The sequence below is a fragment of the Danio aesculapii genome, chromosome 14 (assembly GCF_903798145.1).
Source record: "Danio aesculapii chromosome 14, fDanAes4.1, whole genome shotgun sequence".
Taxonomy (NCBI): domain Eukaryota; kingdom Metazoa; phylum Chordata; class Actinopteri; order Cypriniformes; family Danionidae; genus Danio; species Danio aesculapii.
In genome coordinates this window covers 12434293-12457114 of record NC_079448.1, presented here as the reverse complement: position 1 = coordinate 12457114, position 22822 = coordinate 12434293, and the positions used below count along the sequence as shown (strand labels likewise).

Sequence of the window (22822 nt, the reverse complement as noted above, 5' to 3'; positions counted from 1 at the left end):
TTATTACTGGATCATAGAAGCACCTCTGTTTAGTACTGAAAGATTTGAGCACAATATATATTCAGTACATTTTTAAACGGTGTCGAAATGTAGCAAAACCCAGTGGCCTCATCATGATTTATACTTCAGCGAAGGTTCCTCTTCATCAGAGATTAATCTTCTATAACTCCTCAGAGTCCAGCATCTCTCTGTATCCTCGTATATCTGCATGCAGGGCGTCTCGCGAATCCTCAGATGGGAAGGAACCTCCTCTTTCTGCTGTCTGTCTTTCACAGAAAGTGAAGCGATGCAGAACGCCGTTGCAGGCTGGACTGAGGCCCTGTTAGACCCTTCATAAACAAGGGGGAGTGAAACGTAATCCCCGGCCTCGTGCATTCAAGCGCCTGCCTGCTTCAAAGTTTTGTTTGTGTTTTTTCCTTTCCGCCTCTTTGAATCTCTCCCTCCGCCAAAGTCTTTGAAACTAAAGCTCACCCCCACCTGTAACGGGACAGGCGCTATGTTTCCGTAATCGCGTGTTTAAAATGGCATCTTCATTTCCTGAGCCTTATTTCCGGAGAATTCACTCACAAACAATGAGAAAGAGGAGGATCTGCTTGACTTGCGTTGTTGCTTTGACTATAAAGCGGGTTGAGGGTGCGATGCTGAATTTATCTCAACTTGGCTTGAATGAGAAATGTTGACGCAAGGACAATTATTGTGGATAAGAATGTAGCAGTGTTTTGTATGAAGCATAAAAGATAATCTCGTCCTTTGATTTTTTTTTTCTCTTGAGGGGGGTGGATAGTTTGAAAGGTCACCAAAGTTTGGTTATGATAAACACGTCCCATAAACTGCGATCAAAGAAAGAAATGTTTTGTATCACGTTGTAACAATCCAGACTCGTAACTCAATTGGTATCTTCGTTGTAAATTCATAGACTTGAGATTTGAGCGGCAGCCAGATTTCTCTTTCCTCTAATGTTTTCATAAGCCACTATTTCTCATTCTCTCTCTCCTTTGAACCATGACTGCCATTACAACAAAGCCTGTTTTTCATCTGGGAGAAACCGTGTTGGGCAAAACCAGGCGGTTGTATAAGGGAATGTGTGGCTCTTCTGAGGGCCCGATCCATCTTTTCTGTCTGTCATTTTAACAGATCGTAGTTTGTGGAAGGCAGAGATCACATGACCACTGAAGTTTAGCAAGTACAAGTCTATAGCCCCTTTCACACATACAGACCTTTCCGGAAAATTCTACTCCAGTCAATCAGATCATTCAGACGCATTCACATCCGCGCCCTGTTGAAAAATCCAGCTTTAACCAGCCTAGGTTGGTTGGCTGGTTTTAGCTGGTTGACCAGCCTGGTTTAAGAGTGGTTTTGGCCATTTCCAGGCTGGTTTTCAGCCAATTCCAGCCTGGTCTTAGCTGGTGAGGCTGGAAAATGACCAGCTAAATCCAGCTAAAACCAGCTTGACCAGCCTGGTTTAAGCTGGACATAGCTGGTTTTGGCTGGGCTCCCAGCCTGTCTAGGCTGGTTAAGCTGGTTTTAGCTGATCATTTTTCAGCCTGACTAGCTAAGACCAGGCTGGAAATGACTGGAAACCAGCCTGGAAATGGCCAAAACCCCTCTAAAACCAGGCTGGTCAACCAGCTAAAACCAGCCAACCAGCCTAGGCTGGTTTAAGCTGTTTTTTTCAGTAGGGTGCTGTTTATGAAAATAAAAGCTCTTTTAGACACATTTAGCTATAACGTTTCTATGTTCCTTCTTTATGCCAACTGTGTAAAAGATGATCGATAAAATGCTTATGAAAAACCACTGTCTGTTTACCTTCCAGCTCTGCTTCAGTTGCTTGATGCATGTGTACGCAAATAAGTGCTCAGGTGAGCGCCAACACACACAAATATTATGTACATCTCGACATGTGCAAGTGTTCCTCCATATGTTTTTATCAAAAGTTGTTCACAATACTTATCCATCAACAGAATTTGTAATGTAGTCAAATGTGTAAAAATTTAACTGGAGTCAGCGCTTCTGCCTTTGGATGTCTCTGGGACAAAGCATGAATGCTGAAGCTAAAAGTGAAACCATCAACAAGCCCAACCCCTTCTATGTGTACAAATACGAGCACAGCCGTTTAGAGAGCATTTATGGTTAACGATGTCAGAATTTACCGGTATGTGTGAATAGTCTTTTCCAGAAAAATTCCAGAACCTTGCCTGTGTGAACAGCACTTTTTTGAATTTACCTGATAATTATCCTGATATTTACCGGTATCACTGTGTGAAAGGGGCTTACAATATGTGAAGCAGTCTTGGAGGTCAATCACACTAAACACACTGAAAACAAGACATGCTGTTTTTTGTAGATTTTAGAAAAGAGCAGTGTGCGGCGCTTTTTATGTTGCTAGGCAACTTCTGTATGAATGTTCTTGGTACTGGAGCTCATGATGTCAGGCTCTTTTTCTGCAAAGAGTTGACTTTTTTTAATATCAGTAAGTGCACAGAGCACACCATCAGAAATATGATGGAGGCTCAACAAGCGGTTAGAATGCGAGTGGCTTGGTGTACAAAAGCAGCATGCAAAACACTCGCTGCCAGCAGAAAACCATTAAAAAAAGACTCTCAACAAATAAAAAATGCATTCAGTGTGATTGACACCTTAAGTTGCACTGGTATTGACCTAATTCTTCAATGCGGAAGTGTGCTCGTTTTTGCGATTGTTTTAGAACTTCTGATTCAGCTCTCTGTGGGAGAATTGACTAGGAATAATAAACCACAGAAAATGGTCAAACTACTTGCTCTACAAACAAGTGTTTGCATGACTTTACAGACCAAGTACAATAATATAATAAGAAAATATCAGTTTGCAACATCAAGCAGCATAACAAGCTTTTTAACCTCTTAAAATGAATGGAAGTAAATGAGACCGGAAGTCTCGAGCCAAAAAAGATTCAAATGGCTGTGCCTGCTTGTACGCTAAGAATGAGGTGAATAGCCAAAAAATGATAGATTTTTTTAAAATCTGTGCCTCAGAGTATTAAGATCATGTTCCATGAAGATATTTTTACATGTCCTACTCTAATTATATCAAAACTCATTTTTTGATTAGTAATGGACTGCTAAGCACTTTATTTAGACAACTTTAAAAGCAGTTTTCTCAGTATTTATTTATTTTTTAACCCTAAGAAGTTGTATCTTGATCAAATATTGTCATAACCATAACATAAAGTAATGTAATTAATATTAACAAAGTATAGATTAATGGGAAGAGTATTTATTCATCTTTTATGTGGCATATAAATATCAATCTCAATCTTTTGTGGCCCAGGGTAACATATATTCCAGTTAAACCATTAATATTTTTTTTGTGTTTTGATAAAAATTATTGAATTATATAATGTAAAATTAAATGTGACATAACATATCTTAAGCTTTACCTTGAGCTTTTGTGTGCTGTATCAATGTTCACATACTAAAATGTTCTCCTTGCACCACCGCCACTACTACTACTACTACTACTACTACTACTACTACTACTACTACTACTACTACTACTAATACTATTATTATTGTTCTTGTTGTTGTTGTTGATGATTTTTTATTTAATTAGGTTTGTAAAACACTATTACAACTGAAAATGGAACTAATATTCAGCTGTACTATAATATGTTAAGTCTGAGGGATACAGCTGGCAGAAAAAGAAAAAAGTTTGGGAATCTCTGGTCTAGAAGGCACATGAAAGGAAGCAGGAGCACTCCATCTTTCCATTTATCTCTCCACTTTCTCCTTTGATTATAGCCTTTCCTCCGTGAAATAGCAGCTATATACCGTAACGGCATGCTTCTGGAAGTAAAACTTCCACTAAGTGTCTCCATAGGGAAATTGATTTTTACCGATAACATTTCAACCCCAGAACAAGCATGAGTTCTGACACTGTAAAGTGATTGTGCGTGCTTCTGTAGAAGCCATTTTACTGGTATGGCATAATAATTCATTTTAAAAATCTAGAATTCTTTAAGTATTATTTACATTAATATTAGTAAGAGGAGAGGGAGCAGTCAAATGAAATAAACACACAGTAATAGGTCTTGATAAGCATACCGGTTCCATTAAATCCGATACATCCGCTTTATGGGATGAGAAAATTTTTCTTAAGAATCTTTTTTTATTTTCAACATTTAAATACTATATATTGAAATGCTTTGGTTATTTTATTGTATATGATCTCTGGGATTATTTAACACATAAACCCTACACTGAATAAAATAAATAATTCCAATAATTAAAAAACAAAAACTTCCCGAAACCATCTGTCCATTTCTCCCAGCAATCCATTGCCCATAATTCATGCCTAACATTCTTCATTTTATATGATGGATGTTCATTCTCTGATATCATTTTACAAAGATCAGGAAGCAGTTCTGTAAAAAAATATAGTCAAACAAGTATATCCAATTTTTCAGAGTAACTGAGACTTGACATATTACTGAAGTGTCACACAATCCTAATCTGAAAAATAGCTGCTGTTGAGAAATAAAACACAGATACATTCTTTGAGATTTTCTCTTTCAATATCTATTAGTTTCTATGAAAGATGCTATCAGATCTGTCATCTTTAATTTATCCTCAAGTTTGCTGTGGAATCTAAAACGTAAAAAACACAGAAAACAGATTATGGTGCAAACAGTCCTGTCACAAAAAAAAAAAGTAAATAAAGTTTCAAGAAATTAGATGCAGAAAGCCTTAAAGTGCCATCAGGAATTTTCTTCTAAAATAAGCCTTTTTCTTAGGCGTTCTTAATAAGTTCTTTACATTGCCTTTAAAGTAAAAAAAAATGAACAAAAAAGAAGACTGAGAAAAATTCAGATGGCACTTGATGAATTCAGTTGTTGAATAGACAGTTGTGATTCAGCAAATGCGATATCTAGGGGTGATAAAAAAAGAAATCAATTCATCAAGGGATTTTTTTCCCCTCCAAATATACCAAAATATCAGTAATAATCAATCATTCATTCATTCAACAGCACTGTGCCAGCGCTGTTGTCTTGTTTATCTATGTTTGCTTGTTTTTGGCGTTCTGCATAACAACGGAACGCTTCAAGTTTGGAAATCTGAGATCTCCATATCAGACAATCAATGGAAAGAAACCAAACCAACAGACAACAAGAAACTCGCTGCCAATGATTATAAACATTACCAAACATGCATAAAGGCCAAAGTACACTAACGGTCAAAAGTTTGGGGTCAGTTTTATTATTATTATTTTTTTCATGTTTTTATTTTTTAAAGAAAATTATTCTGTTCATTAAATGTAAAAAAAAGTTAAATTTGTTAAATATTTATTAAAATTTTAAATAACTGCTTTCTTATTGTATGTTATTTCAAATTAAATTATTACTCCAGTCATTATTGCTTTTATTACGATTACCATTAATAATAATAATAATAATAATAATAATAATAATAATAATAACAACAATAAAAGTAATAAATATTAGAGTGATTTCTTAAGGATCATGTGACTCTGAAGACTGGAGTAATGAAGCTGAAAATTCATCTTTAAAATCACTGGAATAAATGATTAAATTAAATTATTTTATTTTATTAAATTACGTTATTTTATAGTGCAATAACATTTCACAATTTTGCAATTTGTACTGGTTTTTTGATTAAATAAATGCAGTCTTGGTAAGCAGGATAAGCTTATTTTAAAATATTTAAAAGTCATACTAACTCCAAACTTTTGACAGGTAGTGTATATCTAATTTTTAATGCATATGTAAGCATACTGTACATGCAGTCGAATGTGCATCCTTTCTGAATGAATGTATGTATGTACTTAAGTAAAATCATGGTTTTGAAGAGACATATCAAACATATTTTTCTATCAAAGTAACTGGTCTAAACGGGCTATATAAGGTGTGAAGTGTTTCATAAGTGAAACCTGAAAAAACATGCTGATCGGTGAAGCTCGATGACCAGGATTGAGAAATGCTAGTTTAGAGGAGGGGTTCCAAAAATTTTCAGCCCCTGACCCCCAAAATAACAATGCCAGCGACCCCTCTCTGAGGTGGTTATAAATATATAAACCTTGCGCACAACGGCGCACACATACCAAAAGGCCTAAGTCTATTCATCGTTTGATTTTGGAGAACGCCACTCTAAGACCTTCCTCCATGTTCAGTTGTGTCCTGTATTTATTTTTAATGTATGTGAGTGCCGTTGTCCTAACATTTTATCCTACCCATCAGATTATGCTACCATCACTGTATTTGGGGTTTGGGATCAGTTAGGTAAGGGCGATATTACAGCTTCATATCACACTACTACTCGCTGACGTCCAGCTTCTCTAGCCTCCGCCACCTAGACTGCAGCTCTGCACAAGACGTTTGGCTATAGGAGAAATGGTTGTGCCCAACTGAGCCTGGTTTCTCTCGAGGTTTTTTAATTCTTCACTTTCGCCAATTGGTGAAGTTTTTTCCTCGCCGCTGTCGCCACTGGCTTGCATGGTTCGGGACCCATAGAACTGCGCATTGATGGATTTGCTCTTCAGTGTTTGGACTCTCAGTACATGCTGCATCTGATGCTATTGCTGTGACTTTAATATACTGTTTAATATACACCCCCCCCCCCCCCCAGGGGTCCCAAAAATAAAAAAATCCAAAGGCTGATAGCTTTTTATTTGCATGTTGTTTTTTAATGTTCATTGTTAACATGTTAACATTGTTTCTATTAACTACTATTGTGTTCTTCAGTAGGCTATGGATAAAATATGATCATTCTAATAGTTTCATATAATTAATTCAATTTTTGGAAATCGTCAAGCGAAGAGCCCTACACCACCCCCAACATCCCCCTAATTGTCCCACAACCCCGACTTGGAGAAACACTGGTTCAGAGTATGGTTTAGCATAGACTAGTCCTGGAGGGGCGGTGTCCTGCACAGTTTAGATTCAACTTCCTTCGTCACACCTGCCTGGAAGTTTCTAGTACATCTAGAAAGAGCTTGGGGTCGAAACTAAACTTTACAGGACATCAGCCCTTCAGGACCATGTTTGGACTCCTAGCGTAGACAATATATAAACAACCCCCTCTTATACAAGCTTCATTAAAAAAATGCAGTGAAACATGCCAGAAGGAACATATTTCAGGTATTTGCAGAAACACAGCCAGAATCACATATTATTGAGCCTGGGTTAGCAAAACAATTCAAAGCGTACATACTGTATATCATATGTGTAAAAATTCTGCTTGTCCATCCTAATGTATGCACAAAAAAATCCCCCAAAGTATACTTTGACCTTAAAAAGTAGAGCGCTGACAAGACTAAGCAAAGACGTAAGTGTTACTCAGACTTTTTTGTATGTACAGTTTCAGAAAAAGGACTGGAGCTTCACACACCCTATGCTAGTTTGAGCGTGATCGGGCCTCTTGAAGACCGGAGGGAAACCTTGCATAGAGATCGGTTGATATCTCAAGCTCCAGTTTTCCTGCCCCGCGATCATTACCAGATGTTGGCTGAACGGCAGCTTCTAGGGCCCGAGCGAACTGCACAAATCGTTATAAATCACCAGACACTTCCCAGCAGCTTCCTACATGTCTCAATTCCACAATCATGTCTGCACTGTCATCACAAACGGACGGTAAATCTAATCTGCGTCATTTTGTTTTACTTGCGATAGTCAAGTTTATGCAGGTGAGGGCCAACAAACACAACAACCGGGAACAGAAAACTGAAACAAAATCGAAAATCTGCTCTTTCCATCTGTATTTTTTCCGTCTCATTTTTTGCTTGGCTTCCGCTGGACGTTCTGAAAGCCGCCTTTCTTCTCATTATCTCTGCCAATGACGCATCTGGTGCAATGATACAAAAACGTTCATGAATTTAAAAAAACAGAGGAGATGGCAGTGAATGAGTAAGCGTAGGCATCCAGGGAGTAAAAAGAAACACAGCAAGCCCAGTGCATTGGGAACATGCTTGGAGTCTGTAAGAAGAGAGAGCTGTTTAAAGCCGGAGCGGCCCATGATAGATGGACGCTAATGTCTTTCCCATCTGGTTTGAGGAAGGGCAAAACCACTAATGAGTCCTATCAACACAGGTCTCCTGTCCTCACAGGGTCATTTGATCATGGAGACGCACAGGACAGAAACAGACTACACATGCTGTTCAACCCGGATCACTGATGATTGGACCTGATGTTGGATAACACGGGCTGAGATCAAGATATCGGTTAGATGGTTGGACAAGCAGCACAATGCTCTTTGTAGTTGCATTGTATGCTACGTGACAAAAGTCTTGTCGTCTATCTGAGTTTCAGGAACAACAAATAATAACTTGACTTCTACTTGATCATTTGGTATCTGAAGTGGCTTATATGAAACGCAAAGGCCTCTAGATTCCGCTTCTTTTACCAAAATAAAATATGATCATGCCTTCATTTTTAATTATTTAATTAGGACAGTAAGGTCTGTCTTTGCTTAGACAAAAGTCTTGTCACTTAATAGAAATAATGTACAGTATAGAATATAAAGTCATGGTGCAGTGGAAAAAATGTTTATGTTGTGCATGACTCCATAAGACTGCATCCACACATCTCTCCAATGACTCAAATAACATATAAATAAAGTCATCTAAATTGGCAAAGAAAGCATTCTTGCAGGACTCCCAGAGTTCATCAAGATTCTTTGGATTCATTTTCAATGACTCCACCTTCATCTTAAGCCAGACATGCTCAATACGTTCATGTCTGGTGACTGGGCTGGCCAACCCTGGAGCATGTTGATCTTCTTTGCTTTCAGGAACTTTGATGTGGAGGCTGAAGTATGAGAAGGAGAGCTATCCTGCTGAAGAATTCGCCCTCTCCTGTAGTTTGTAATGTAATGGGCAGTGCAAATGTCTTGATGCCTTAGGCTTTTGTTGTTGCAATCCACTCTGCAGATCTCTCGTATGCCCCATACTGAATGTGACTCCAAACCATGATTTTTCCTTAACCAAACTTGACTGATATCTATGTGAATCTTGGGTTCATGTGGGTTCCAGTAGCTCTTCTGCAGTATTTGTGATGATTGGGATGCAGGTCAACAGATGATTCATCTGAAAAATCTACCTTCTGCCACTTTTACAAAAGAACAACTAGAAGTCAAGCTATTATTTATTGCTCAATTAACTAGGATCGAAGACAAGACTTTTGTCAGGTAGCGTAAACTGCTGAGGAAAGTATTGAAACTTAAGAGTAAAAGTTCAGCCAAAAATTAAAGTTTGCTGTTAAGTCATTTTTGAACTTTTAAAATTTTGTAATTTAATAACTAATACATTTTGTAATTAAAATAGAATCTATTTAACTATAGTGCCCTGCATTTTCCTAAATGTGTGTTTATTTCATTGTAACTGCATGGATTTCAGCATCCACTGCCTTTTTCCTTTGAATATGTGTGTTTCTGATGCCTAAAGGCTTTCTGCTAACAAAAACATAACTCTACTTCAGACATGTCTTTCAAAACAACATTTTCAAAACAAAAAATTTTTGCTCACCCACTTGGCAAACAAAGTAATGTGTTCACCTTCTGGGTAGGGTTGTGCGATGTCCACCAATTTGGCATCGTGCGATTCTAATGTGAAACATTGCGATGGACGAAGGAACTGTCGTCATAGGTAGCTGTGAATTAATTATTTATGAATAACTAATTAATTCATAACAAATTAATTATTTTTAGCCTACCGTTTCAATTACCTGACCCGCATGGTCTTTTCACTCATAACCAAATCTTAAATGAAGATAAGTTACACACAAATTACCACCTGTCAATCACTTTTTCTGCAGGGCTCTGGCAGAAATAGACCAAACATGGCTGGTAGAAAAGGTGCACAACCAACAGGAGCCAACCAACTATATCTGAGGTTTTCGCTAAAATTACTAAGTACAAGCGTGAAAGCCAAAGATTGAAGCAGTGTACTGACACTGTGATGTTATCTGACAGATTCAAAAGACGTAAGAGTCGTTAGATAGAGACAAGATGAATTAAATATCACCTTTAACAACTATAGTGAGACGCGATCCAGCGGTAGCCTACATCCTTGAAAAACTGTCCAATGTGCACTGCTCTCTGGGGTTTTCAAGACTGCTGGAGCTCAGACGCGCATGTACGCTGCAGCAAATGACTGTGTGTGTGTGTGGTCACGTGATGTGCATTTTCAGTGGTATAGTGTGGAAGGAGGGCTTTTCAGTAATGCTAGATGAAACGCTGAGATGCGGATCGTTTTCGTTCTAAAATTCCATTTTAAAACTAAGATGTATTAGTATAAACGGGGCCTGAGTGTGTATTTTTTGCAAGCATGTTGCTGGAAGGGGGCGAAGCGAAGGGTCGCGATTGCCGGCTTAGCATTGTGATGTCTATTGGCCATTGGCTATCAACCCAATACTACTTCTGGGCAGTCTATTAACTTGTTAACAATTATAGGCTATATATTACAAAAATATATATTTAAAAATATATATTATCTTCATAAAATATGCTAAATTCTGAAATTTCAGTAGAAGCTTTGAATGTAAATGTGTCAAAAATAAATATGCTACAGTCTTATATAAATAGCCATTCTGGTAGTTACACAATTTTGGATGTTCCAGTGTTAATCGCATCAAAAATAAACATTTTTATTTACATAACAAAGTTATTATGCATATATAAATACAAGTGCATATATGAGAAAATGCTTTATGCTCAGTTTTAAAATATATATATGTATACCTCTCAGATTATATACAAAAGTGTTTGCTAATGCTTCACATTACAGCCAACAGTGGAAACGCATAACACACATGAAAAACCTCACTTCCTTGCAGGTACTGTTTACTAACAAGGTGACAGTGCCAAATACTGGCCTGGCATACACAATACAGCCATGTATTGGCCATTTCGCGGATCATTTTTAAAAGGCTGTCAAATAAACATTCAACTTGTTTTTAAATGCAAGGGAAAAACTTTCATGTTTGGCTACATCATTGTCATGTAAACAGTCAAAGGTCTATTGTTTATACACACTTAATGCTGTTAACCTACACCATAGCTTCAACTCCAATGGTTTTGGATTTGATGCTAAGCAGGAAATGCTTACAGAACATTAGAGGATCTGAATGTAGATCTGTCCAACATGCCAGGGGAGTATTTACATGGTTATACGCTTTAGATACAATAATCAACAGAACAGGATCTGGAAGTGGAGGATGAATTAGTGGTTTCGGAAATATTGTTGCTGTCCTAAAATCCAAGGTTTCAAGAGAAAGAGGGGGGGGTGGTTGCGGAAGGAGTCGTGGAAAAGCAAACCGAACAAACAAAGAAATGTCAGATCAAGAAAATATTGGGAATGTTCTCTTTTTCTTCTTGCAGCTATGAACAATTCTGGCTTCTGTGCAGAAATGTGCTTTGGTGCCATGAAATATAAGATGGAAAGAAAAACTGTAAAAATATTTATATAAAAGAAACATGGCTTGTGATAGAGAAGTTGGCGAGGTAAAAAGGCAGCTGTAATAAGAAAATAAAGTTTCAGTATTCATTGCAAATATAGAATAATAGAAAAATAAAACTTCAGATAGCCTGAACTAATTATTGAAACCACATCTTGAGAAATGATCAGATCCACACATTTATCACTCCGCAGATGGAAACATGAATGTGTTTTACAGTGGATGGCTTTATTTTACCATATGCACTGCCATATAAAAAGCATAACGTGGATGTTATGACATCTTATAAAAGAATTCCTCAACAGGAATAACATTTAAAAGCCAAAGCAAATCATGTAGCAGTCTAACATCTACGGTTATATGTAAAAAGCTTTAAAACATTACCAGCTTAGAAATGTTGACTATATCAAAAAGAAGTTTGGCATATTTGAATTATTAATCATTATTCACACGTCATAAAAGAAATCGGCGCTTTCCAAGCACAACAAAAACAACACACAACACCTATGAAGCGACACCTCGGCCTTCGCTGGCACAGCTTCAGTTACGTTGAAGGTGGGATGTGCCAGCAGAAGGATTAAGCAACAAGTCTGAGTTCAAGGGCCCTGACTAAACAGCATGGCAGGAGACGGTTGCGGTGCATCAAAGCCGTCCTGGCACATCTTGGGCGTCCCAGCACAGTGGGTGCAGCTGCTCAACTGAGGTCATCTTGGCAGCTGCCTCTGCTGCCCCCCTTCATGCCCGCCTAAAGTTCAGGGTTTCGCTTATTGCCTTCAGCTGCATAAAAAAAACCCTTCTCATTCATGCCTAATTATGAAGAGAGATTTTTTATGCACGCTTGTTTTCTTATTCTCAAATTGCCTGCATTGAGTCTCCTCGCGTGTCTCATGCTGTTTACTTGCTTTTTTGAAACAGAGTTGGAAGGGAATGAGTGGATTTTATGTGTTATATTTATTTTGCACTGATTTTCTTTGAAGAGTCTACAATTTTATTAATATTTTAGGGATTTATTGTGTTACAAATCTTGCAGGGAGAATGAGGGCCAGCTTGGACCAGTGTTAACCATCTTATGATGTTGAAAAAGACTGCCAGGAGACATGATGTGTGTCCCAAATAGCATATTTATGTACTATTCTGTACTATTTTGCTGTATAAATAGTGTAAATGGCACAGTACAGTGTGTAAGTATGAGATTTGGGACACACACCATGTCTGTTGGTTATGTGTTAAGTTAATGTAAGCATGGGGTAAAACACATCTGATAGGTAACGTTACATTATTTCCATGCATTAGGTGTAAATGTGATCAACTCTTTTGCTGTTCTCAAATAACCACTTGTTACAACCGAGGTATGCAGAAGAGCATCTCTGAACGTACAACATGTTGAACCTTGAGGCAGATGGGGTATAGCAGCAGAAGACCACACCAGGTGCCACTCCTGTCAATTAAGAACAGGAAACTAAGGCTACAATTCGCACAGGCTCACCAAAATTGAACAACAGAAGATTGGAAATACGTTGCCTGGTCTGATGAGTCTCTATTTCTGCTGCAACGTTCAGCTGGTAGGGTCAGAAATCGGCGCCAACAACATGAAAGCATGGATCCATCCTGCCTTTTATCAATGGTTCAAGCAGGTGGTGGTGGTGAAATGATGTGGGGGACAGTTTCTTAGCACACTTTGGGCCCATTAGCATCGTGTCAACCCCACAGCCTACCTGAGAATTGCTGCTGACCATGTCCATGCCTTTATGACCAAAGTGTACCCATCTTCTGATGGCTACCTCCAGCAGGATAACATGTCATAAAGCACAAATCATCTCAGACTGGTTTCTTGAACATGACAATGAGTTCACTGTATTCAAATGGCCTCCACAGTAACCAGAAATCAATCCAATAGAGCACCTTTGGAATGTGGTGGAATGGGAGATTCGCATCATGGATGTGCAGCCAACAAATCTGCAGCAACTGCATGATACTATCGTGTCAATATGGACCAAAATCTCTGAGGAATATTTCTAGTACCTTGTTGAATCTATGCCACGAAGGATTAAGGCAGTTCTAAAGGTAAAATGGGGTCCAACCCGGTACTAGTAACCCTGTACTAGAAACTAGTAAATTGTACCTAATAAAGTGACCGGCGAGTGTATTTGTCTTTAATATTACAACATTTTTAGGTGAATAAAAGCTTTAATAGAGTTGAACATTTCACATAGATAATAACTTTTTCTATGTATTTCTGGAGATTTAAAATGACAGAAAATTTGGACTTTATTAATTTTCAATTACAAACAAACCTAGACAGTTTTTGTGATTGAACATAATACGATTTGATGCCAAATACATCAAAAGTCGACAAAAAACAGCACCAAACCCAGTAAAATACTAAAGCTCATGTAGGTTGTCACACAACGTGACAGGATCTTGATTTAACATCAGTTGCATCAGTCAAATATTAAATAAGAGGAGATTATAAATAAGCACGCACTCCTGGACACACGTTACACATTGTCCTCTAACAGGAAAATACAATAATTAACAGAGCAAAGGAAAATGATTTTCTACATTCAGTTATCAGTAGAGCGACTAGTATCCACACACGCAGAGGTCAAGATCACCATTGACCCACTGAAAGCGCCTCAAAACAAACAGTCCATTCACCGCTAGGGATGTGCTCAATTCCTGTAATTTAGCTCTATTGTCTTGCATTACATTGGGCTCATCTGAGAGGCAAATAAAAGGATCATTAACTTAGTCCAGCTAATATAAAACTCCCAGTGAAAGAGGCACTCTACCAGGGCCTCCATTTAGACTTGGCATTGCTTTAGATGGATGCTTTCGCTGTCCAAAATTACCCCACTGGTTTGCTTGAAGTTGACTACATGCGGAAGGCTGAAGTTATCGCTGATAGAATTGATTTTAGAAGTTGCCGGTGTAGAGTCTCTGATGAATGTACTGGAGCAGAGTTCATGTCCTCAGAGAGCCTGCAAAAGGGGTTGCTGAGATCACAAGACTTGCCCAGAGCCCCTCCTCACCTAAGTGGACGGATCACCGTGTGGAACAAGGCCAAATTAGGCCCTGATTAAGTTGGCGAGCGGCCAGTGTGCTCATTCAGCCCTCTAAACTTTACACACTGCAGAACAAAGGTCCATCTACTGGACGGCAGGTCTGAGAAAAGGCCATCGAAAACCCAAAATGATCAGAGAGTTTAACAAATCCGCTTGCTCATTTTGATTTGGGCATTTCTAACCGGCTGAACAAACAAAGTTCACAGCTACAAGTAACAAACAGTATTTCAATCAAGATTATATATATGTAGGGGTGCACATAAGTTTAAGCACCATTTTTTTCCTGCATGCTCACCACTCACCTCAGTGGTGAGCATGCAGGAAAGAAACGGTGCTAAAAAATGCACTTTAGTGACTGAAAATTACTAAAATTAAAATTGAAAATGACCTTTCACACAGTTTGCAACAGCTCTAAGTGAACGAAAACATCCAGCTGAGGTTTAAACCTGTTTGTGAGAATCTTGGGTCCATGCTGGTTCCAATAGGTCTTCTGCAGTATTTATGACGATTGGGATGCAGTTCAACAGATGATTAATCGGAAAAATCTAGCTTCTGCCACTTTTTCGATTGATCAACTAGAAGTCAAATTATTATTTGTTGCTCATACAACTGGGATCGACAGCAAGACTTTTGTCAGGTAGTGTATGACACATATAACCTCAAGATACTGCATAATATTACACAATAATGCCATGCCAAATAGTTTTCTTGTTTGTAGTCATCTACTGTGGTAAACAAGCTTTGTGGTAAGTGGTTCCAGTAAGATGTGTCTATTCCTAGAGCCTTCTGTCATGTGTGATATGTTGCATACGTCAGTCGCACATAATGTGTATGCAACCACAGCTGGAAGTTAGTGACTGGTGATATAAAAAATTTGAAATATATAAAATAATATGAACATAACACATGCATTAACTCCCAGGAGACACCTTGGTTAGTTTGACAACATATTTGCTTTTGGAAGCTTAAAAAAGCCACAATTCTACACAGTTATATAGCATAGAAAAACCAAACCACTCTGTGTTTATCTGACAGTAAAAAAGTATACACAAAAGACGGCCTGAGTTTGAGTAAATTGAGTTCCCTTTTTAGGTTGAACAATTTCTTTAACTACTTTTTCTTTAACTACAATTTCTTTAATAAAAATGCACTTACCAATGACAATGAGGGTGTAGTTGATGTTGACGCTGCCAAATCCATTGGTGGCTTTACAAATAAATGTCCCAGCATCGTCTGCCTCTACCTCTTTGATGCGGAGAGCTTGCTGAAGGACCCTGAAGCGCATCCACCCACTGTGGATGTTTCTTCCATCTTTGGTCCACATGATGAGGGGTGGCGGATCACCCTCTACAGGACACTGAAGTTTCATGGTGCGACCGATTCTGACAGTCTGCCGGTGAGCGATCTTCTCTGCTACACGTGGAGGACCTAGAGGAAACAAGATAATGATAAGTACTGCCATAATAGTAAGTCATCTGACAAAAACACTGAGGAAAGCTTTGAGCCCAAACGTCTCTGTCTGTTACCTGACGAATGTACAATAAAACTTCAAAACAAGAATATTTTAAATAAAAGAAGCATAGTTAAATTCAGTAAATGGAAGTGTCCATATCGTGAGCCTCAGATACCATCAGTTCCACATTCTCAAGTAAATCCCTGGAGTGTAAACCCCCGGTGAAAATAGGCCAATCAGAACACAATACAGACTACTGTGTTGTACACAGAATGATTCATGTGCATGCCTTGAACATTTGCATGTACTTTAGGTCATGTTCTACATCAGCCAGACCTGCATGAGCTGCCTTGTCATCAGACAAAACACAGACTAATATGTTGTTCGTGGCAACACTAATATACACATTCTAGGCTGTTTGACTGGTCACAACGTTCCCTAATTAGATTAACAATATTTTTTCTCCCTTATTTGTAAGTTTATTTAAGTTTATATTAAATTTACTATGCATGTTGAACTCTTATTTTGAAAACAGGAGACACAGTAAAGTCCCTTTGGATAAATCCAAAGCCAGCCACACCAGTTTGTTTTCTATGCATTGCTAAACAATGACTCCATCAGCCATCTGTTGCACTTTAGGATGCAAAATGCAGGATATACAGATATGCAGGATTGTATTGCACAGTGTTTGAGCTGTTTCTACTTCAGTGTTGTTGACAATTTGTTTTTAAACTAGTTTAATTTGTGGTTTATATCAGAGAACTCTGTAAATAACTCAAACAGCATTGTTTAGTGTTCATGTAAATGTGTGGTCCAATGAGATGCATTCATTTGAGATTGGAGCCTTGGATAGATTTCACAGGAAACAATCAGAAAAACATAAGATTCTTGATGATTCCGTAAGGTCAGATGACAATGACCAGACTGGTTGAAACTGACAGAACTACAACAGCAACTCAAATAACAAGTCTGCAGAAGTGGTTTAATTAGGTGGAACTAATTTCGAGAGGATCACGTGCTTATGATTGCTTGCGGCTGGTCCCGCATTTTCCAATTTATGATTCACAAATCAGATGATTCCTTAACCACTATAAATACCCTAAGTTCCATATAACAGCCATCTTCGTTTGGAAGAATCCACCCCTACTCTTCCTTCTTACCTAGATGGGTGGCATGGTGGCCCATACCTGAGCTCAAACTCCTCTCTCGCCTTGCAAACGGGAGGGAGCCCGGGGCTTGAGGATCTTATGAGCTCAGGGCTCTCTCCTGGGACAGCATGCCAAACAAGCTTTATAATCAATCATCAGCAAAGTGTGAACTCTTGAAAAGCATCTTTAAATTCACAAAATACCAAAACTTGAAGCAGATGAGCTACATCAGCAGAAATACTGGAATGTACTCCTTTAACTAGGAACAGGAAACTAAAGCCAAAATTCACACACAGGCTCACCAAAATTAGACAGATGACTGGAAAAAGGCTGCCTGGACTGTTAAATCTTGATATTTGCCACAGAATTTAGAGAAAAGTCTCAGAATTTGGAGTAAACAACATGAAAGCATGGACCCATCCTGCCTTATAACAACAGTTCATGCTGCTGCTAGTGGTGTAATGGTGTAGGGGAGCTTTTTTGTATCTTTTTGAGATACTTTATTACATTTAACCTTTGTTTTAAATGCCACAGTTCAGCTAAGTATAGTTGCTTACCATCGCCATCCCTTCATGAGTATTCTGTGATGACGACTTCCAACAGAATATTGGATCACAAAAGGTAAAATCAACAGAAACTGGTTTGCTGACCATGACATGAGTTTACTAAACTGAAATGGCCTCCACAGTCAACAAGATCTCAATCTTTGGGATGTGCTGGAATTGGAGATTTTCACCATGGATGTGTAAGATTACAAATCCGATTACATCAGTATGGATCAAAAGTTGCATTTACACTGCAGATCTTGATCGTCAAGATCAAGAAAATTCTAATTTTAAAAACACCCCACTTACCTATTCTTTTAGAGGTGTCTTGTACCCAATACCTGCGTTTACACTACAGACTGCAAAGATACATTGACAGGAAGAAAGTGCACTAACTGACAGCTGTGATAATAAAGTAGCACTATTTTCCTGTATTTTATGCTGTGCTGTTACCTAGTTAACTACAGTTGGGGACTATTTTAAGGTGCTGCATGATATGCTGAAGCCATGGTATGGCGGCAAAGATGCTTGATTATTACGCCGAAATCAGAATATAGTTTCTATTTAGTCATATCGACCTAGAAAACACCAAACTTTCCTTTTCCGTCAGTCATATAGTCATTCATTAATTTTCTTTTCGGCTTAGTGCCTTTATTCATCAGGGGTCGCCACAACGGAATGAACTGCCAACTTATATAGCATATGTTTTACGCATGTTTTACACTGGGAGGTCAGTAATATAACATGATATAAATACAGAAGAGTCAAGCTTTAAATGGAAAAATGATCAAAACTTTACTTAATTTTTTTAACAAGATGCTAATGGTCTAATCCGATTCTTTGATTTATGCTAAGCTAAGCTAAAAGTTCACATGTCAGACCCAGAGATTGACTGAATAGATTTAACAATGGTAAAACTAAACTATTTAACTCTAAGAGAGCTGTACAATGAGCCTATTTCCAAAACAAGTGAAGCGTTTCATTAAATGCATTAACTTACAGTTTTATTTAGTTGATGTTGTTCATTTATTGTGATTTTTTTTTACATTTTATTAAAATTAACAAACATGTTTTGCTGATCAATAGTTTGTCTTTGATTTACTTTGCTAAAATAACCCTGGATCCAAAAAAGTGTTCACTATTTTGAAACTAAAGTAAAAGGAAATCTTCAGTGCATTCAACTAAGACATTAGCTCTTCAAGAGATCAGACAGAGCTTTAAAGAGAGTCTTGGCCGGTTGAGCAGAGCGAGGCTTCCCCCTGCCCACGCACAGCTCTGCTTACTCCCGTTAAAAGACCCGATGCAGGAAATTGATAGTGTCACTGTTTATGTCTGCGGGGAAATTGTAACCGCAGTCCCCTGTCAGCCAGCCATGTCTAGCTAGCGTTCTCCGCTACTGGCCTGCATTGTTTGTGCGCTCCTCGGTTGGAGGTTGGAAAGGTCAGAATCTGCAAATACTGTCCACACTCGTTCCTCTCAAGGCTGCGTGAGTCACTCTAATAGCTGTTTACGTAAGGCTAATGCCAGATTGGATCCATTTAGCTGCCACAAAACGAGGCTTAAGAAGATCCTGTGGTGAAAAAACTTGAGAAACAGATTTCCACATGCAGTCATACGCATGAAGGATATTTCGTTTTAGATCTTTCCTCTAAAAAAACACCATGCACGTAATTGCAGCCATCACTGGGATAAATGAAGAGGAAGGAGTGTTTTACCTCATTGTCAGACGTCCTTCCAATACTTAATCATTTCCAAATCCATCTCAACAAATTAAAGCCATAATCTGATGAAAGAGATCCTCTGAATGACAGAAGAAAGCATCATGGAGCTGTATATCAGGTTAATATGAGGAACAGAGCTGAAGTGTGTGGTGATCAGGCAGTGGAAAATAATTTTTTTTTTATGTTTGCAGGTGTGAACCTATTAGTTTTGCAATGTTATAAGGAACTTTTGACTTTTTAAAACAGTAATAGATTCAAAATATAATGGCAACTAACTGAAGTAAGATTTTTTTTCAGATTTTCTCATAATGTTTATCTTATTTCAAGAGACGCTTATCTTATTTCAAGAAACAAAATGCTTTTAGTTCTGTGCTGTATTTTTAGATTTACTTATCTACAGTAACCCTGTGCAAGTCTCATGATCATCATTTCACTCTTATTGATGAAATTTTTTTAAACCAAACCTAAATTAGGTTGCTTTTGACCTATTATTGAAAGACATGCATTCAAGAGAGGGTTCTCTGGTATATTGGGTTTATTTAATTATTTATTTAATTTATTTATTTCAGAAACAATTACAGAAACTCTAACAGTAATTTGCAATTATATATATATATATATATATATATATATATATATATATATATATATATATATATATATATATATATATATATATATATATATATATATGTCAGGTTATAATTTGTTGTTCCTGAAACTTGGATAGGCAACAAGATATATATATATATATATATATATATATATATATATATATATATATATATATATATATATATATATATATATATATATATATATATATATATATATATATATATATATATATATATATATATCTTGTTGCCTATCCAAGTTTCAGGAACTTGATCATACTTGATCATTTGGTATCAGAAGTGGCATATATGAAAGGCAAATGCCTCTAGATTATGCTTATTTTACCAAAATAAAATATGATCATGCCTTGATTTTTAATTATTTAATTAGGACAGTAAGGTCTGACTTTGCTTAGACAAAAAAGTATTGTAACTTAACAGAAATAATGCACAGTATATAATATCCATACTCTCTGCAATCTCTGCAATGACTCAAATAACTCTGGAATGGCAAAAAAAAAGCGTTCTTGCAGGACTCCCAGAGTTCATCAAGATTCCTTGAATTCATTTTCAATGCCTCCTCCTTCATCTTACTCCAGACATGCTCAATAATGTTCATGTCTGGTGACGGTGGCTGGCCAATCCTGGAGCACCTTGACCTTCTTTTCTTTCAGGAACTCTGAAGTATGAGGAGCGCTAGCCTGCTGAAGAATTTGCCCTCTCCTGTAGTTTGTAATGTAATGGGCAGCACAAATGTCTTGATACCTCAGGCTGTTGATGTTGCCATCCACTCTGCAGATCTCTCGCATGACCCATACTGAATGTAACCCCAAACCATGATTTTTCCTTCACCAAACTTGACAGATTTCTTCGCAAATCTTGGGTCCTTGTGGGTGCTAGTAGCTCTTCTGCAGTATTTATCATGATTGAGATGCAGTTCAACAGATGATTCATCGGAAAAATCTACTTTCTGCCACTTTTACAAATGACCAACTAGAAGTCAAGCTATTATTTATAGCTCTTACAACTGGGATCAACGACAAAACTTTTGTCAGGTAGTGTATGTATAGATATAATTAAAATAATAAAAATTCAGAATTTCAGAAGTTTTCAGTTGTTTCTAATTTACTGTTATTTTGTGCTGTTTTTCTGCACCAATTTTTCAGGTATATAAATTACAAATTTAAAATAAGGTTTCAAGATTTGCAACCCATGGACAGTAATACTATAATATATTATTATTTATTTAAGTAGGATTATTATGTTGTTGTTCTGACTTATTTTTAAACAGGTTTTTTAGTATTTTTTAATAATGAATGGTATGGTAAAATGCTTACATGAACTTTCAAATATTTCATTTCATTTTCTTTAGGCTTAGTCCCTTCAGCCTTTTGGTGTCGCCACAGCCAAATGAACTGCCAAATAATCCAGCATATGTTTTACACAGCAGATGCCCTTCCAGCTGCAACCCATCACTGGTAAACATCCATCCACACACACACACACACACACTACGGACAATTTAGCTTACCCAATTCCCCTATACCACATATGTCTTTGGACCGGGAAACCGGAACACCCGGAGGAAGCCCACGCGAACACAGGGAGAACATGCAAACTCCACACAGAAATGCCAACTGACCCAGCCTAGGCTCAAACCAACGACCTTCTTGCTGTGAGGCGATCGTGCTACCCACTGCGCCACCGTGAAGCCCAAGTTTAAAATATTTTCTTCATAAAATTAGGAAAGTTTTTTAAAATATATATATTTTTCATATATATATATATATATATATATATATATATATATATATATATATATAGTATATAAAGTATAATATCAAATACACATCACAGAAAAAAAAGTCTCATAAATACAGCAAACTGATTTATGACCTTATTTGGAGTGTTGCAACATCTACCATCACCATCCACTGTTGTTGTGTGGAAAAGAGCAGCAAGAAAATTCTTTTATATGCTGATCAATATCAATTTTCCATGAACTGTAACAGCAAACTTGTTTGATGCCGAATCAAAGGGGACTTCTAGCAAAGAAAAAAAAAAAAAAAGCATCTCATGGCTGGCTTCACACTGCGCTGATACAGCGTTCTGCAGACTGGGAGTGTGAAAGAGTCACTGGGACAGGTATCAAACTGCAAGACTCCAGCAGCAATCTCTACTGTGGGCAGCTGACATGTTGATGGATGATGTCGAAAAAGTGTGAAAAAGAAATTAGTCACAGGCAGGAACTCGCCGGAGTACAGTTCTCCTGCTCCATCTCGTATGGCTTTCTCATCAGAGTGAAACCTTCCTGGTGAGGCGTTTCACAGATTGAAATCTCATTCTCCATTTGGAGGAACGTACACCCACTCTTTCAGCATAATTTATGGGCGTCCCGTTCCAGGCCTTCTGTTTTTGCGGGTCGCTCCCAAGGCCTGTGCTCCTCTGTGGCTTGACAACACCATACGTTTGACAGATCAGAGGTGAGCCGGAGAAAACAAAGGCCCTGAACTTTCACAAGCAGCACTCGTTTTGCCTTCCAATTCTGCTCCCTTTAGTGGAAAAGACGGCTGTGATTAATGTGACGGCTTCCAATGAGAGTCACAAAAGTTGATGGCAGGGTCAGAAGCGCATTTTTAGCTCTCACAAAAGAAAACAACAACAACACTATTGAACTATTGGGTTCTAGGACTGTGTGCTATATTTACCACTTATGATCCTTTTGCAATTCATCGCCTTGGAATTATAAGGTTCTATCAGAGATCTAAATGAAGTTTATTCATAAACTAATTTCAAGAGGAGCTCGTGCTTATAATTGAGGGCAGCCAGTCCC

General features: G+C 37.8%; 1 protein-coding gene across 1 annotated transcript in view; it reads right to left on the bottom strand.

Moving 5' to 3' along the window:
• Positions 1 to 22822, bottom strand: part of fgfrl1a (fibroblast growth factor receptor like 1a) — a 110554-nt gene that overhangs the window by 39805 nt on the left and 47927 nt on the right. Inside the window, 1 exon segment of the mRNA XM_056472805.1 lies at positions 15661 to 15933. Coding sequence (XP_056328780.1) covers positions 15661 to 15933 — 273 coding nt within the window.